Below are 17,672 nucleotides of genomic sequence, written 5' to 3' on the forward strand. Positions count from 1 at the left end.
TATAAATATATATTTATATATTGCCTAAGAGTTATTATTGTAGGGAAGCATCCCTGACATCATGAAGACCAAGAAAATGGCCAGTTAAACAACTGATCAACTACTAAATAGGAGGGACCCCACAGGAAAAGCACAAAGGCATATGAAACTCAAATTTTTCAAAACCAAAGATGGGTAAAGAATCCTATTACTTAGTTCAATTAGTTAATCAGTTACTTAGTTAATTAGTTCAAGGGAGAGCTAATAGGACTAGACTCTGATTTCTCAGAGGAAACAATGCAGGCAAGAAAACAATGTGTATATATATATGAAAATCTGAAAGGGGAAAGTTGTCAACCAAAGATCATTATGTCCAGCAAAACTGTCCACCAAACATGATGTTGATATTGGGTCATTCTTAGAAAACAGAAATAAAAAGAATTTGTAAAAACCAGACCAGCCTTACAAAAGATATTGAAGAGAGTTCTTTTGACAGAGAAACAGCAACAGCAGACAACAAACAACCTAAGAATAACATAATGACAGTATTACCTACATTCAACCCAGCTATGTTGTTTTGGTATTAAGTGCAGTCTAGTCAGTTCTGAATCAGAGACCCTGTATAGGGTTTCCAAGGAGTAGCTGGTAAGTTTGAACAACCGACCTTAGTGGTTTAAACTGACCTTGTAGTCCAGTGCTTTTCCCAATATAAAATAGCACTCAAAATTAAGTACCTAAAACAAAGAAAGCATCATTGATGCTGTTAATATACTTTCAATAAATGAACAGCTTCTGACTTATCTAAATAAACCTCTCAAGAGTGCTTAGAAGACTCCAAATAACCACCAGCAGCAGCAGCAAGCTCTATGCCAATTGGGTTGTTGTTGTTCAGTGCCAGTCAAGTCAGTTCTGACTCATAGCAACCCTGTATATAGGGTCTCTGAAGAGCAACTGGTGAGTCTGAACCACCAACCTTGTGATATCCAATCAAATGCTTATCCTACAGCACCACACTAGGCAGGAAAGCTCCTAATACTAGAAAGTCAAATAGCATAACTATTTAAAATTCTACTTCAATCAGAAGTCAATGAAGATTTTTGAGAAGGGTGACATAAAAAGAATGAACATTTAAATAGAAATTTTGTTTAATTTTACACAACCTATTTTTACTTGATTTTCTCCATTTCTTTGAGCAAGAAATTGTGGCTGTCAAGTAACCCCAAGATCACACATCTGGTTAAGTGACAAGATCTGTGATTCCTGTCACTTCGGATCTTTAAGCTCTGGGTCCTATGGCTTTCCACTACTCCACAAAAGAATGTCTCAGGAAGAGAAACACAGGCTAGGTATGTACAGGATGCATGGAAGCAAAAGACAACGTAATCAGTCAGATAAGACTATTTAGTGGATGATACATAAAAATTCAAATGCCTCAAAAGTTATGCTACACACAGGTACTAGAAATTCAGAGTGCGCGTGAGGAAGGAGGAAGCCCGTTTTAGTCTGAGCATGCAAAACCCACAAACCTTTTTAAAGGGGCTTACTTTTGGTCTCCACCCCTACAGTTTAACACAAAAATCTAAAATTTCACTGAATGTATTCCCTTTTATTGTTGGAGTTAAGTGCTGTCTAGTTGGTTCTGATTCAAAGCAACTTCCCCCAATTTTCATTTAGAAAAAAAGAAAATCTAGTGAAAATGGAGAGTAGGGTTAAAGTTACAGCTGTTGTTTTGGGTTGTTTTTTGAGGGGTTGGGGGTGACATCTACTTAGTAAGAAAGAACTTACATCATTAAAACACACACACTGTATGTTACCTAAATATTTTACTATGTTATTAAAATATTTTAACCAAAGAGTAAATATATAAGAAGAAATAACACTACATGAGCTAACATGACCCACTTAACAGACAGGACACAGTTAGTACTACATCTAGAAAGACTTCTGATTCCTGGGGGCACTGATCATACTATCCCAGGGTGGCACTGTACAAGGAGCACTGGGTTTTCATGTCAGGCAAAACAAAACCACACCAGCTGCTGTGGAGTCATGGCTACCCTACACATTGTTGTACTTTTGATGTTCAACTCCTGCTTGGCAACCCATATTACAAAGTAGATCTGCCCCGTGGGGTTTTCTTGGCTATAATCTTCCAGGAAGCAGATCTCCAGGTCTTTCTTCTGTGGAATCGCTGGGCGAGTTTGAACTTCCAACCTTTCAGTTAGCAGCAGAGCACTTTTAAGTGTTTGCACCACCCGGGCTCCCTGTCAGAGAGAGGTGGTGGTGGTGGCTGTATGCCATTGAGTTGATTCAACTCACAGCGACTCTGTAGAAGGTTTCAAGGATGTAAGTCTTTATGGAGCAGAAAGCTTCATCTTCCTCCTGCGGACAGGCAGGTAGAATCAAACTGCTAACCTTGCTGTTAGCAGCCCAACTTGTAACCCACTATGCTACTGGGGCTTCTTCCTTGTCAGAATTGTTGTTGTTAAGTGTCGTTGAGTCAATTCTGACCCATAGTGACCCTGGTTTCAGAGGAGCAGCTGGTAAACTTGAACCGCCAACCTTGCAGTTTAAACATCTTTGCAGTCTGGTGCATTAACCTACAGCGCCACACCAGGGCTCCTACAGAGTAGAATTATCAGACTCAAGAAGTGGGTCAAGGTTAAATCAGTATCTATGCTTCCTATCCTAATCTCTAAACTGGAGATGGTTGTTACGAGAAATAACTGAGATGGGTGTATTTGTGAAGGGCTTGATTGTTGCTGCTAGTTGCTGTACAGTTCATTCTGACACATGGTGACTTTACGTGTGTAGAACAGAAGAACTATGTTTTCATAGTTGTGATTTTTCAGAAGCGTATTGATATGCATGTCATCCAAAATATACTTATTGGTGGACTCCAATCCTCAGCTGTTCAGCTAATATTCAAGTACTTAACAATTTGCACAACCCAAACCGCTTGAGATAGGATAGTTCTCCTTTTCCCTTCAAGAGTCCCAATAGTAAATTTTACTATCTTTTTCTGTATTCTACAATAAATAATAATACTTATTTTACTCCTAAGATCAAAAATAAAATAATGGTATCCCCTCTCACTGCTTTCATTCACATTTGTACTAGAAGTCCCAGTTAATGTTTATGCAATAAAAGGAAATAAAAGTTATACAGATTGGGAAGAAATAAAATTATCTTTGTTTATAAATGAGTACTGTGTAGAGTATCCCAAAGAATCAACAAACTCCACAAAATCTGGCTGACCTAAACTTTACTTAGGTTGCCAAACCTGACTAGCTTATTTACAGTCTTTATTCCACTACTGTAGCATTTTTGCTACAGAAATACTAATGTGTTTGATTCAACAGTGCTGCCTCACACCAGTGGAGTTGATACATTATATGCACTGTATTATTTCCCTTTCAAAACTGAAAATCTAAATTCCCAAATCGAAAGTTAACACTCCACCCCCCACAGGCTTCAGAAAGTGTGTGTAAAGAGCCAGTAAACATCAAGTCAATCCTGACTCATGGCAACCCTGTATGTGTAAACTTGACATTAATTTGAGAGTCTGTTCCCCTTCTATTATTGTTACACACAATATACATTGCCCTTTAACTCTGAAAGTCCTGATGCTAGTTTTATTCCAATGTGTGAGTTCTGATTGCTACAGTTCCTTTCCAGAAAACCTGGGCTTTGGTCTCAGATTGTCTAATGACATAGAAGTTGAGGCCTCAATTTCTTTATGCATAACAAAACAGGAAGCAAGCTAGAAAAATGTACCTTCTAGAAAATGGAATGTGGCAATAAAGAAATCTATTTGAAGTACTATTTGAAGATGTGGCAAAAAGTACTTTTATAACATCAAAATCAGAGTGTTCTAAGATTCAGTTGAAATAAAATTAGTATCGCTACCAAGTCAATACTGCCTTCCCATACTCTTTACAAAGCAAAAATAACCAAAGTAAAAAATATCAACACATATCATATGCCACACCTCCAACATGAGCCGAAATTCAAAATGAAACAATTATTCTTAAGTAGTAATGTTTCAATTTCAAACTTACTATGACGTTTAAATTCCTTCTGTAGTTTACTGATCTGGTTGCTTTTTATCCTGTTTCCAGATAGAGTTTTCACTTTCTTTGGTTTCAATGTAGTCTTTAGACTGGGCCCTGCCCTTGCATCTACCACCTGGAAGAAAATACTGAATATTTAATACCATTTTTTAAATGATACCTATGTATCCCTTCAGTTTGAACCCATGCCTACTTAGGGGGAGTCAAGTTTGAGAATCAGTTTGTACTAAGAGTGTTTAACGGTTCAAGCATATTTTAAATCATGATATTAAAGAATAAATACTTTTTATAATGTTTTTTTTTTTTTTCTTTGAAGTGGGTAATAGCAAGAGTTCACTGGACCGAAAAATGCTAATAGATTTAAATAGTGGAGGTGAGAATGATCCAAATAAGAATAATCAAGTTTAACACCAACTTACATTTCTACAGGATGATGTTTTACAAATTTACAAATAACCTTCAGATGCTTTTGTTCAGTAAGAAGGGCTATTTCTGTCACTCCAGTTTTAGGGTAAAGGAAAACAAAGCAAAGAGGAATTATGAGAAGGGGAAAAAAAAGGAATTTTGTATTTCCCCTTATTTCACTCAACTATTAATTGGGTAAAGGCGAGTAGAGTGGAACAAGAGTCAAACTGAGAACTTCAGAGTCAAGTTTCTCTCTTTTCACCACACCTTTAATGCCAAGGTCCCAATTCATGTGTGGAAGTAGCATTTTCTCCTATAGTTTAGCCAGGACCATTGGTCTAACCACGTATGATCCCATGTCTATGTGTTCATTCATAATGAGTGTTTTCTGGATTTCTATCCCTTATGTGCAAATGGCTGCCACCATTTTCAAAATTACAATTTGGATCTTTTCCCGAAAAGGTGCTAATTAAAGAATATGGACTTTTTATTAATAGAACCACAGAAATGTATAATAGTAATATAACATTGTCCCCCACTCCAAATACAACAGTAAGGCTAGTACTGAAAGAGGGTAAAGAAAAACATTTGCTCACTTAAAAAAAAAAAAAAAAAAAAAACATCTTGGGTAAATTTTATAAATCTTCAGTAAGCTAAAATACATTAAGGAGATTTAAATGAGGCATAATAGTGCTGTTTCACATTTTATGAAAAATTCTTGGGATGTGGGGGGAAAAACTCAAAAGGGAACACAAAATGTATATTATAAGTCAATATGATCTCAACTAGACTTCAATATAGAAAATAACAATTGAGTGATTACCACCTGTTGTGCTTTATACAAGAGGCGGCTTCAAAAGGTTTGTGCAAAAATGGAATTAAAAGATAATTTTCATTTTTCTACAAATGTTTTGAAGCCCCTCATATCATTTCATTTAGTCCTCACAGCATCCCTAGGAAAGAGTTAACTTTGCATTTTATAAATGTCCTGTTAATAACAGCAGGATTCAAATCCAGGCCTGGTTCCAAAATCTAGGGGAAATGCCAAAACACGGCTACTTTGCTTCTGAACACACCAAAATATTAAGTGATTACATCTGAGCGACAGGTAGTGTTTTTCTTTATTCATTTGCAGGTTTTCTACCCTAGGAATATACTATACTTCCTAAATTTGGGGGTGGGGGAGAATTAATGTTGCTTTACATACAGTGGACGTATAACTGACTCAGTGGCAACTAACATCATTGATAGAAAAAAATAAAGATGAACTAACATGATTCCAATTTTTTTTTGATCCTGCTGGCAGCTTCTTCCATCTTTTCACAAGCAGGACGCAGGCATTACAGATGTCTCCTGAACGAGTCTCATGCAACCTGATAAGAAAACAATCAAGCCTTTATTACTTTCCTTTACCTTAAAAGAATTCCTGCAAGTCATTTCTTTTCACAAAAATAATATACTTATAATTTGTAGATATAATTTCTGATAATCCTGGATGATTCTATCTCATTGTTTCTGTAGTATTTAAAGATATGTAATTTCTATATACAATGAGTCAATTCTATGTACTACAATTTATTCATTGTAAAATGAATAATTTTTTATAAAAACAATAGTAAAATGTAATTCTAGAAGAGATCCTGGTCATGATTTTTAAAACTGTTGTCTACTTTTGAAATGTGTAGTTAGTTCATAAGCAACAAAATGTACCATCATTTATATGAAACAATGTGTCATTTAAAAGAATGCCATGATAGTCTAGTTTCAAAACAAAAAACAAGAGGAATATTCTAATTTTTTTTTTAGATGACTATATTTGTGTTGTAGTTGTTAAGTGCACTGAGTCAGACCCAACCCATAGCGACCCTGTACAGGGTTTCCAAGGAGCAGCTGGTGAGCTTGAACTGCTAACCTTGCAGTTCAAGTGGCTTTGCAGTCTGGTACATTAATCCACAGCGCCACACCAGGACTCCAATTTGTGTGATGGTGGTGGTGGTTATGTGCTTTGGAGTTGGTTCCGACTCATAGCGACCCTCTACAGGGTTTCCAAAGCTATAAATCTTTACGGAAGCAGAAAGCCTCCTCTTTCTCCTGCAGAACAGCCGGTAGCTTCAAACTGCTGACCCGTATTAAGTTAGCAGCCCGATTTGTAACCACTACACTACCACAGCTCCTTCCAATTGTGTGTGTTGTTGTTGTTAAGTACTGTCGGGTCGATTCTGACCCATAGCGACCCTGTATAAGGTTTCCAAGGAGCGACTGGTGAGCTTGAACTGCCGACCTTGCGATTCAAATGACTTTGCAGTCTGATGCCACACCAGCACTCCTCCAATTGTGTAGGGGGCAGGAAATAGCTATAGGACTAGTCAAACTGCTTCACTGTATCTCTGAGGAGCTTTTAATATGTCAGAAATAGATAATATTAATATAAATATATAATACATCATATACATATTTGTTACATATATCATGGGGAAAAAAAATTTTTTTTAATTATTTTAAAAGGCAAGGTCAGCATCAGAATAAAAATCAACAAATGTTTTAATAAGAAAAACAATGTGGTGAAACTAAGCAGTAAGAAGAAATAATTCAACATTAACTATTTTATCAAAGTATTTGTTGGAAAGTAAATTCCACTTTACTAACTAGAGGTTCATTATAGAAAGTCAAATGAGGTATAAAATTACAGCGAACACACCCTGAAAGGTTGCAGTCTTTTTCAGTAGGTAAGGCTAAAATATATTTTTATTGTTAGAAAAACAATACAAAGAGAAGAGTATTGGAGGATTTTAAGAGAAAACAGGGCAATTGAAAAATTTTTTTTTCTTTTGTACGTCCTAAATTTAACCAAAGGGTTTGTTTAGCTTTAACTGTATAGGGCTTCACCCTTAGTTTGATAGCTCCTCATAACCTGGGAGGAAAAAGTAGGTTGGCAGTCTTGTTTGATTTACTTTAAGAGCAATGACCTTAAATAGCCTAGATTACAGTAAGTGATTTTAATCAGGGTATTAGGCACATTGCTCCAATCACCAGCACAACATCATGTGCTGTGATTTCTTTCTAAGCATGGCACAAACACAAATTATTCACATTATTATCTTACCCAAAACAGCTCTGGAAGTCCTTTTCATAGCGTTTACTGTCAGTGAATCGAGAACTTGAGGACTTAGCTCTGCAAATACAGCAGCCCTCTATACTTCGGTACATCTTTGGCTTGTGAAAACCAAACATCTTTTCTTCTGAGCAAGTCTGTAAAGTCAAGGGAATTGACACAGCTTTGTGGAGGGCTATAACAAGAAATCATGATACAGATACTCCACCCCACTCCAGAGCAACTTGACTTTGCTGGACAAGTAGCCTCTGGGAAAGACCTACTACTGTACCCAGCTCCATTCTTCACACTATCTTGGAAAAACTGTTGTTAAGTGCTGTGGTGTGGGTTCCAACTCATAGCAACCCTGTATAGAGTTTCAGAAGAGTGGCTGGTGGGTTTGAACTGCTAACCATGTGGCTCACAGCCCAGTGCTGATCCTACAGCACCATACCAGGAGTTCACCTTGGATGAATAGCTCAAATGATTTATTATGAAAGGAGAAGTCTATTACTCCCCCCCCCCCATAACACATTCATTCTGCTGAAAAACAGTAATTCATATGCAAAGATACATACTAAAAATTTACATGTAAAAGAAAACCTTTACATTTTGCACCCTTGCATTAATGTGATTCCTCTCCAGGGAAGTTCTGAGACATTTATCATGACCACTACTTGATAGCTAAGCATACAAGTGGTTCAATCTGTATCAAACCCACACTACTTTGCCCTATGGGAAATAAGAGGGGATTTCTTCTGTGATGGATGGGAAATTCTAAGCAGTCTAATTCCACGGTAAATTGAAACTGCTAAAAGAAGGATGTAAATTTCACAAAAATCCAGGGTGAGAATTTATGAATAATTTTAAAGATCATTAAGACAAATTAAGAATGCGTTCATGTTGCCTACTGTTCTCCCACTGAGTTTGGAACTTGTCCATGCGTCTATCCCTGAAAGTATTATTGACAGTGGGGAGCAGATTCCCAGGAAACCGTGAAATACTACATTGTAAGTTACATGTTCAAAAAAAAAAATGGGGGGGGAGGTCACCTGTTCCCCACCATGGAAAGAAGGAACAGCTCTAAAACTATATGCAGTGAAAATGCACCTTAAGAGAAGTAATTTGGGGTATGCAAACCAAAAACAAACTCTACCAAAACACCTGAACTATGAGGTGTGATTTAAAAAAAATAAGGAATGAGTACAGAAACTGAACCCCAATGGACAACAAGTCCAGAGGGATATGTGTGTGCATGCACACACACATGCATATGTCATATAAAGCATCAACAAGGTAAATTATTTCCTCCCATAGTTTTAGGAGTTATAACCACAGAATATCATTCTTTCAAAATTGTATATGTTTGTAGAAGAAAAACTTAGTATCTGTTTTTGGATTATCTCCTGCCTGATCCCATTCAATTCCACTCTAGTTAACAATCCAAGGGATGTATTCATGATAGTGATTCAGAGAAGTAGGCACACAAATATCCAGGTGGGGTTTTGTGTTGTTTTAGTTTTGTCTTTTTCTTGTGAGATTAAGAGCTCTAAAATATGAACAATAGTTTTATAATTTCAAAACATCTATTAGGAAAAGTACTAGCTAAACAAACACTAAGGCTTTCCTTTTCAACAGTGGCAATTATGTATTCCTCTTCAAGGTTTTTGTTGGTTAGGGCAGGAGCAAAGCTGGTAGAGGGAGCAAGGCAGGAAGCCATCCATGCATTTCAATAATTACATCTCATACAAAGTTACCTCAGTGTAAGAATTGTTAAAACAAGAAAACAAAATATTCCTAGTTGATTAAATTATTTTGTATTTTTTCCTTAAGAAAAAAATGAGCAAGAAACATATACATAAAAAGAAAAATATGTATAGTGAGCCCTCCCCCAAAGAAATTTACAGAATATGGCCTTGTGAAAAATGATCATGTATCATTTTGGAGAAAAACAAGGTCAAATAGCATAGCATCATAGAAAACAGACAAGTCACTGCTGCAATTTGTATATTACTGTTTTGAGGCTAAATGTAATATAAATTCTGTCCTCACACCCACCCTTTGGTCTCCCCAGATTTCCCTAACATCCTCCCACATTATCATCAAGAAGGTCAAAAGTCTGCAGTTCCCCTTATGGGCTCCAGCTTCATCAATAGCTTTAGAAAGTAGCAACCTCTCTACTTAGCAAGGACAAAGGAAGCATAGCAACAACAACAACAAAAAATCAGTTCATTCCATTAAAACACAAAAGTCCTACTATAACATTTAGATTCCTATCTCAACCCCCATTCCTCTCTCTCCAAAAAACATGTCTTCAAAATTATACAGCATTCAGAACATGTGTAAGATACATAACTTCCTTCACTGAGGCTGAATTTGACTAGGATGCCATAGTTTGAGCCAGTAATCATGATTGCAAGCTGTTAAGAAATGCTTATATGTTATAGCCAAACACTGACGCATCCTTTTTAACCAAGAGTAAAAGGAGCTCTGGTAGCGTAGTGGTTACGAATCGGGCTGCGAACCTTAAGGTCAGCAGTTCGAAACTACCAGCCGCTCCGCGGGAGAAAGATGAGGCTTTCTACTCCCGTAAAGATTTACACCCTTGGAAACCCTGTACAGGGTCGCTATGGGTCGGAATCGACTCGACGGCACTTCACAATCACAAAAATCAATCAAACGAAGTATTTATTTTCAACATGATTTCTGTTGTTGGTAGGGTCCTGGACAAAATTTACCAGCCCCAGAAAGACATCTTATTCTTAAGACCTCAGGAAAAAGAAGACTATTTTGTCTTATAATTCATGATCCTTCTTTCAGTAGATGTGACCTTACTTTTGTTCTAATAAAATTCTTCTGCCTCTACTCCCCAAATCAAACAAAACCCACTGCTGCAGAAGTTGACTCATAGTGATCCTATACGACACAGCTGAACTGCGCCTCATCTTTCTCCCGCGCTGTGCTGGGTTAGAACTGCTGCTCTTTCAATTAGCAGCCCAATGCAGAACCCATCACACCATATCAACACTTCTTCACTTAAACTAAGTGGAGTCTAAATCCCAGGATTCACCCTTTTCTGGGCAGCTTTCAGCAATAAATGCAGTTAGGTGAGCAGACACTTGTCATGATGCAACACACAAGTAGAGAAGGAACCTTTTAATAGATGACTACTTAACAGACCTATTAAACCTTTTCAGAGTTTATCCCCACACTTGGGAGGCATCTGGGAATCTGCAACAAATACACAGGGGTTTCGTTTTGGGCTTTGTTTACAGCAACCCAGTTAAGCAGTGTTTAACCATTTTGTGCTTAGGGGAGCTCTGAGATTAACTGAAAGCATTTTCATATAATCTACAAATCCACTAATGTAAAAAATAAAAACCTCATATCTAAACTCTCGGGGGGGGAGAATCAAAGGCACAAATGGTTTCTGAAACTAAGTTACTTAATATTTTAAGAGTTAGTGGTAGGCATGGCACTACGATTTTAACTATTGTTTCGAGAAATCTGGTGGTTTTATAGAAATACGTACTTCGTTGCTAGCCTCACAATTTATTAAATTTCTCTCATTTAATCCATTTGTTTGAGAGACAGACAGCTAGTAAACTATTTGTAACTCTTGTATCTATTCTCATAGGCATCACTTAACTGTGGGTTAATGCGCTAGACTGCAAAGTTGGTTTGAATCGCAAGGTCGGTGGTTCAAGCTCACCAGTCGTGTTTCTGAAACCCTATACGACAGCCTCTCTTAACTGATGCATAGTTACAGACTCAGAGTAGACCCTGTACCTCCTAACCCTGAGCAAGTGTTCGGAGACAGCAGAAGAAAATTTAGCTTTGAAATAAAGCCAAAAATTAAGAAGGTCTTAAAATGCTGCTTAAGACAATCATTTGTCTTCTAAAATTAGGCAGTGGTGACGGCTGCACATCTGCATATACTAAACACCACTGAACTGGAATGAGTGAATTTTATGATCTGTGAATTAGAGCCCAATAAGTCCTGGAATGATGCTTCAAGATAATGCACTGGACACCCCATGGTCGGTTTGAACTGCAAGGTCAGGTCGGCAGTTCAAATTCACCGGTCGCTCCTCGGAAACCCTATATAGGGTTGCTTTGAGTCGGAAATGACTCAAAGGCACTTAACAAGAAGTCTGTTCATTTTGTGGCAAAGGGAGGGGAGTGATTAACGTTGCCATTTAGGAGCAGAAGTCCCTGGGACCAGCCAGGGATGACGTGGGGAGATGGAGTGACTGGGGACTTTGGACCGGGAGAGGAAGAGAGGCTGTGTGGATAAGCCGGAATGGGGTAGGAGATACCCTTTGGTTGGTGGATGATGCATGGAGGGGATTGTAACGACGGCAAGGAAATCATGTGACAGAATCAGTGTGAAGGTAATGTCCTCCCATGGAAACTATCACATAATGCATTTTTTTAAAACAGTATTTAAAAATAAACAACAGCAAAATGGGTAGAAATTCTATCATTTTTGTAACCTTGGCATCTAAGGATAACACTAAGCCCACAGTTGATATTGTTTTTAAGTGCCATAGCGTCAGTTTCAGCCCACAGCAACCCTGTAATATGGTTTCCAAGGAGCTGCCAGTGAGTTTGAATCGCTGACCTTATGCTTCAAACCACGTTATAGTCCAGTGCATATTCCACAGCACTCCATCAGGACTCCAAGCACACAGTTGTTATTGTAGTTAAGTGCCATCAAGTCGGTTCCAACCCATAGCGACTCTGTATAGGGTTTCCAAGGAGCAGCTGGTGAGTTTGAACCACTGATCTTGCAGTTCAAATGGCTTGCAGTCTGGTGCATTAACCTACAGCACCACACCAGGTACTGAATAAATGTTCTGATCAAATTTCCATGTATGCAGTTCTTAATTGCTATAGAGTCAGTTCCAACCTATAATGACCCTGTATAGGGTTTCTTAGGAGCGGCTGGTGAGTTTGAACCACGGTCCTTGTGATTCACACCAACTGTGCAGTCCAGCGCATTAGCCCACAGGGCTAATATTGTTAACAGCTAGAGACAAATCAACCACACTATAACTACAGTTCTGATTTAATTAAATCTCCCTCAAAGATTAAAGCTAATAAATCAGCAAAGACAGTAAGAGAATTGTATAAACAAAACCTCTCTCATACAGAGACAATAAAAAGGGAATTAAAATACATAAATGATTAATTCTAAACAAATGTTTTAGTTGATTTGTCAGGGCTTTCCACTTTAAAACTGCTAGTTTCATACAAATCTAACATCAACTTAATGAAAGCACCAAGAACGTAACTTTAGCATGTGATCAGATTAGGAAAGAGTGAAGAAACCACAGTCCAAAGACACTAAAAGAGCCACTTTACATCTAATCTAAAAAGATTATGAACCAAACAAAGATCAGGGACTACATCTAATTTTACATCTAAATTTACATGTAAAATATATTGTTGAATGTTATATAAATTTAAAGGGATCTTCACAGCAAAACCCATTATTCATGATAAAAGGTATAAAATTTAAGAAACATTTTTGAGAAGTAGTGTTAAAAATGAAAGGTCACCTCTTAAAAATTTTTAACAATTGTTGATTACCTTCCAACTAGTAAACAGAAAGAATATCCAAATGGAAATTTAGAGATTTCTTTAGCCATTTAAAATAGACTCGAAGACCTTGAAAAGGTTAAAAAAAAAAAAAACCCCACAAAAAACCCAAAACTTAATTCTGCAAAGTATGTTGTTGTCTTTTAAATCCTATGTTGTTAAATTCCAACTTATATGGACTATGGATAGAGTTTCCAAGGAGTAGCTGGTGGGTTTGAACTGACGATCTTGTGGTTCTTAATCCAGTGCTGATCCTACAGCGCCACACTAAAAGTCCATTTAAATCTAAGGGTATTAATTTAAACTTTGGAAAAATGAACAGGGCTCTATCATGATAAATTTAGCATCTATTGGGATCTCCTTCTTGTTAAGTGCCTTGAGTCAGTTCCGAGTCATAATGACCATGTGTAGAGTTTCCAAGGAGCAGTTGGTGGGTTTGAACCTTGTGGTTAGCCTTAGTATAACTGTCAAGGTAGTCACTTGACCATTTCACTTTCTAAATCCCTTCGTCTGGGCAGTGATGTTTCTGTATCCAAAAACCCTTTTCAAAATGTCATTGGAAAGATTAGATAGGGGAAACTGAATAAACTATGTCAAAAATAGTAAAGCAATTTTATCGTTAACTTCACAATTTGTCCATGTCATCTTGGGAAGTGAAATTCTGATATGCACATATTAGGAGAGCAACCTCAAAAAATCTTAAGAGGTTTTAATCATCTCTTTTTCTTTCTCAATTCAAATCACCTAGACCATTAGACCACTATCTGATATATGAGTTTCTCATATTAATAAGGTAGGTGGTCTTGCATGTTACAATGATGCCGGAAGCTAGGCCACCACTATCTCAAAGAGCAGCAGACTCACCATCCACTGTGGTCACGTTTCAACAGCACTTCCAGACAAACAATTAGGAAGATAGATATCTACTTCCAAAATTTAGCCAGTGAAAACCCTACAGGATCACAAAAGTATAATGTCTGTTATAGTGTCAGGAGACCAGTGCCCTAAACTGAAAGGTGCTCAAAACACACAGTGGCTACAACAATGGACAGGAACAAGATCAACATTTCGTTATTACACTTGAGGTTACCATGAGTCACAGTCAACTCACCAGCTAACAACAGACTTTCAAAAACGCAAGAATTAAAAGCAACCTAAATGCCCACGGATTTCCAGAATATTGTTTCAGCCCTTAAAAAAAATGAAGTAGGACCCATTAACGGCACAGAGAGGGAATTAACTATATCCAAGATACCTTGTTCTGTGAAACAGGCAAATTAAATTAACAGTTACATGGTGTAATTCCATCATACTATGGTTTCAAAATGAGACCTTTTAAAATAGTTTAAAAGTTCACTTTCAACTTTACTCCCTTCTATACTGTTGTTTCAAGCCATGGTATGGCGCTGTGGGTTAATGCACTGGATTGCAAAGTCCATTTGAACCGCAAGGTCAGCGGTTCAAGCTTACCAGATGCTCCTTGGAAACCATATACAGAGTCAACATGGATCAGAACCTACTCAACAGCACTACTCAATGGCACTACTTAACAGCAAACAACAATACTGTTGTTTGGAGTCCTGGTGTGGTGCTGTGGGTTAATGCACTGGACTGCAAGGTCGGTTTGAATTGCAAGGTTGGTGGTTCAAAGCTCACCAACTATACAGGGTCACTATGAGTTGGAAGCAATTCAACAGCACTTAATAACAACACTGCAGTTTGATTTGTTTAAAATTAAGCATCACTCCCTAATAACCTTGGTTTTTATCACATATCTTCACTTAACAAAAGGTGAATCTGAAAAAGTCCAAAGAGCTTAAACAAGTTCCTCAATGAGCTACAGCTGGAAAGACACACATTAGGACGCACACTCCACTGGACAGACTATAGACTATAGAATACACTAATAAAAGAAGCATAGACATAGCAGTATGGGAAGGAAACTGCAAAGAGACAAGCAAAAGATTTGTAAAGTAGGAAGGAAGCAGTGGTGAACAAAGGCAAAAGGAACTAAGCAACCAAGGGCAACTTTGAAATGAAGTAGATACATTTCTTTAGAGCTGAACTTTAAATGACAAGGTGATAGAAAAAGAAAAACATGAAAACTCATTCATGATCACAAACTATGAGGATCTTTGAGTTGCTGCAATATGCCACTCTTGACAGTATTTTAGTCAATGTTATGCTATCTTTAATTGCATATGATACAGTAAACACAACAGTGTAACTGGAGCAACACTGCACACCGCATCAACATGACCAAGTGTATTGTGTTCATTCACTGCTAGTCCCTAAAAGAGACATGTTTCATCAACAACCAAGAAAAGCCAAGGAGAAATTAAACATTATTTCCTCTCACCCACTTGTAGATACCAGCCCACATCCCAGCAAAGGTTCTGAATTTACTTTTTCACTTTTAAGGGGCAAATTTTAAATTGTCTGGGGGGAAATTGAGAAAGAGGTGAACCCCAATTGTTTGCCAAAGGCTTCTCCAAACATCCAAGTCTCTGAGAAATTATATGGTAAAGTATTTATAACTGTGGTTGTCTAAGGAATCCATATTTGGCAAAAGAAGCTAGAATTCATCCCATAGAAAAGGGGTCAAACTCAGAAATAAAATTTTCTGCTAAAAGAGCACAAGTCCAGATCTCTGGAAGCATAAAAAAGGCAGTTGTTGCTGTTAAGTACTGTCAAATCAGTTCTGACTCATAGTGGCCCTGTATAGGGTTTCCGAGGATCTGCTGGTGGGTTTGAACCACTAATCTTGGGGTTAGCAGACCAGTGCTTACCCTACAGAGCCACACCAGGACTCCAAAAAAGGCACTGTTGTTGTTACGTGCCTAGGAGTCGGTTCTGACTCATAGTGACCCTGCAAATCTTTCCGGGAGCAGAAAAAGCCTCATCTTTCTCCTGAGGAACAGCTGAAAGTTTTGAACTGCTAACCTTGCAGTTTGCAGTCTGATTCATAACCACTACGCTACCAGGGCTCCTTAAAAAAAGTCACTAGGTCCTAGGTCCCCCAATTTTAGATTAGGTGAGATTCCAATGGCTTTGGAGAGGAAATCTTTATTTACTTATAAGGAAAAGATGTCAGTATAGTATAACTATAGTGAGTTGAAAAGGCACTTTGTAATGAGTCATCCTGAAGTCTATTTCTACATCTGTCTTTACAACTGCATAGGAAGTCATTTCTAATTTTATTTGTCCCTCTGTAATATTAAGGGGTAATCTCACTTCTACTTTCCAGGGATGCTCTGAAGCACATGGGTATCATTTAGCTCCTTGAATTTATAAAACCTGCACATTACATTAAAATGTCTGTGAACATAATTACCAAATTAAACAGGCTAGAAATCCATGATTTCTGAAAGTAGGAGATTTTAAGACCATAAAACTGGGCCACTAGTTCCTTAGCCTCTTTCATAAAGTAGGGATAAATCTCAGCCTTTCTGAATAATCTGTAAAGAACCAACACAAGAGCATGGTAGACACACAGCCCTGACAGTTCTTTTTAGGCACAAGTCTTTCTCTCTCCTTCCACATTTCCAATATCACTATGAAGCCCTGGTGTGGCACCATGGGATAAACACTTAACTATAAGGTCGGTTTTACTGCAAAGCAGCAGTTCAAACTTACTAGCTGCTCCTCAGAAACCAACAAATACAAGGTCACTATGAGTCTCAACAGACTGGAAGGCACTTAACAACAATTGACTATCAAACTCTTCCTCTAAGCCTGGCTCCTGCTACTCTTGTGGTTACTTATCCTGATTACTATTCATATAGTCTCCCCTTCTGCACCGCCCCCTTCACCACATTGTCTATTATATCCTGAGAGCCTTAGAAATTTTGCTTCTTCCTTCATTTTTATAGTTTATAGGTTTCTACATCCCTACCCTGGTTGCCCCTGTTCATGATGCTGAACATTATTCAAACAGATGACATCTTCCTAAACTGCAAGTACTAATCATCTCTTCCAAGGTTAATATCCTGGCTTCAGGATAATATCTAAACTCCCTAACAAGGAGTTCAAAGCTTTTCTAGATCTAGTTCTGTCTACCAGCTGCTCCCAACTCAGACTTCTGATATTCCAAGTACCAAAATGACTTTCATAACTAGCCACATCACTTCTACTCAGGCTGTTATCTCTGTGATGGTTTCCCCTCCATCTCTTGGACTACACTTTTTAAGATTTACTATATACAAAATCTTCTCTATAACTTTATTAAAACATTAAACACATTAGACTTCACATTCTTGTTTACTGTACAAACAATGCATTCTGTAGTAAATTAATGCAGGACAGGAATGAAGTCTTATCATATAACCAGGTGCTGACTGTATATAGTACATAGAAAACAGGTGGAATTTGTTAACTACCCTGAGCGTAGGATAGCCACATGATCTGCATAATATAGTAAAAAGCATGTTAAAAGTATCAGCAATCCTATATAGGACAATAAGGAGCTCTGGTAGCGTAGTGGTTACGAATCGGGCTGCGAACCTTAAAGTCAGTGGTTC

At 37.7% G+C, this 17,672-nt stretch overlaps 1 protein-coding gene across 1 annotated transcript in view; it reads right to left on the reverse strand.

Moving 5' to 3' along the window:
* The window catches only part of FAM60A (family with sequence similarity 60, member A), a 37,578-nt gene that overhangs the window by 13,959 nt on the left and 5,947 nt on the right, over positions 1–17,672 (reverse strand). The window contains exons 2-4 of the mRNA XM_006874748.1: positions 7,561–7,706; positions 5,731–5,830; positions 4,041–4,167 (exon numbers count right to left, since the gene is read on the reverse strand). Of these exons, the coding sequence (XP_006874810.1) occupies positions 4,041–4,167; positions 5,731–5,830; positions 7,561–7,688 (355 nt within the window). The 5' untranslated portion in view covers positions 7,689–7,706. The remainder of the gene's footprint in view (positions 1–4,040; positions 4,168–5,730; positions 5,831–7,560; positions 7,707–17,672) is intronic.

Source organism: Chrysochloris asiatica, unplaced genomic scaffold (genome assembly GCF_000296735.1).
Source record: "Chrysochloris asiatica unplaced genomic scaffold, ChrAsi1.0 scaffold00299, whole genome shotgun sequence".
NCBI classification, from domain to species: domain Eukaryota; kingdom Metazoa; phylum Chordata; class Mammalia; order Afrosoricida; family Chrysochloridae; genus Chrysochloris; species Chrysochloris asiatica.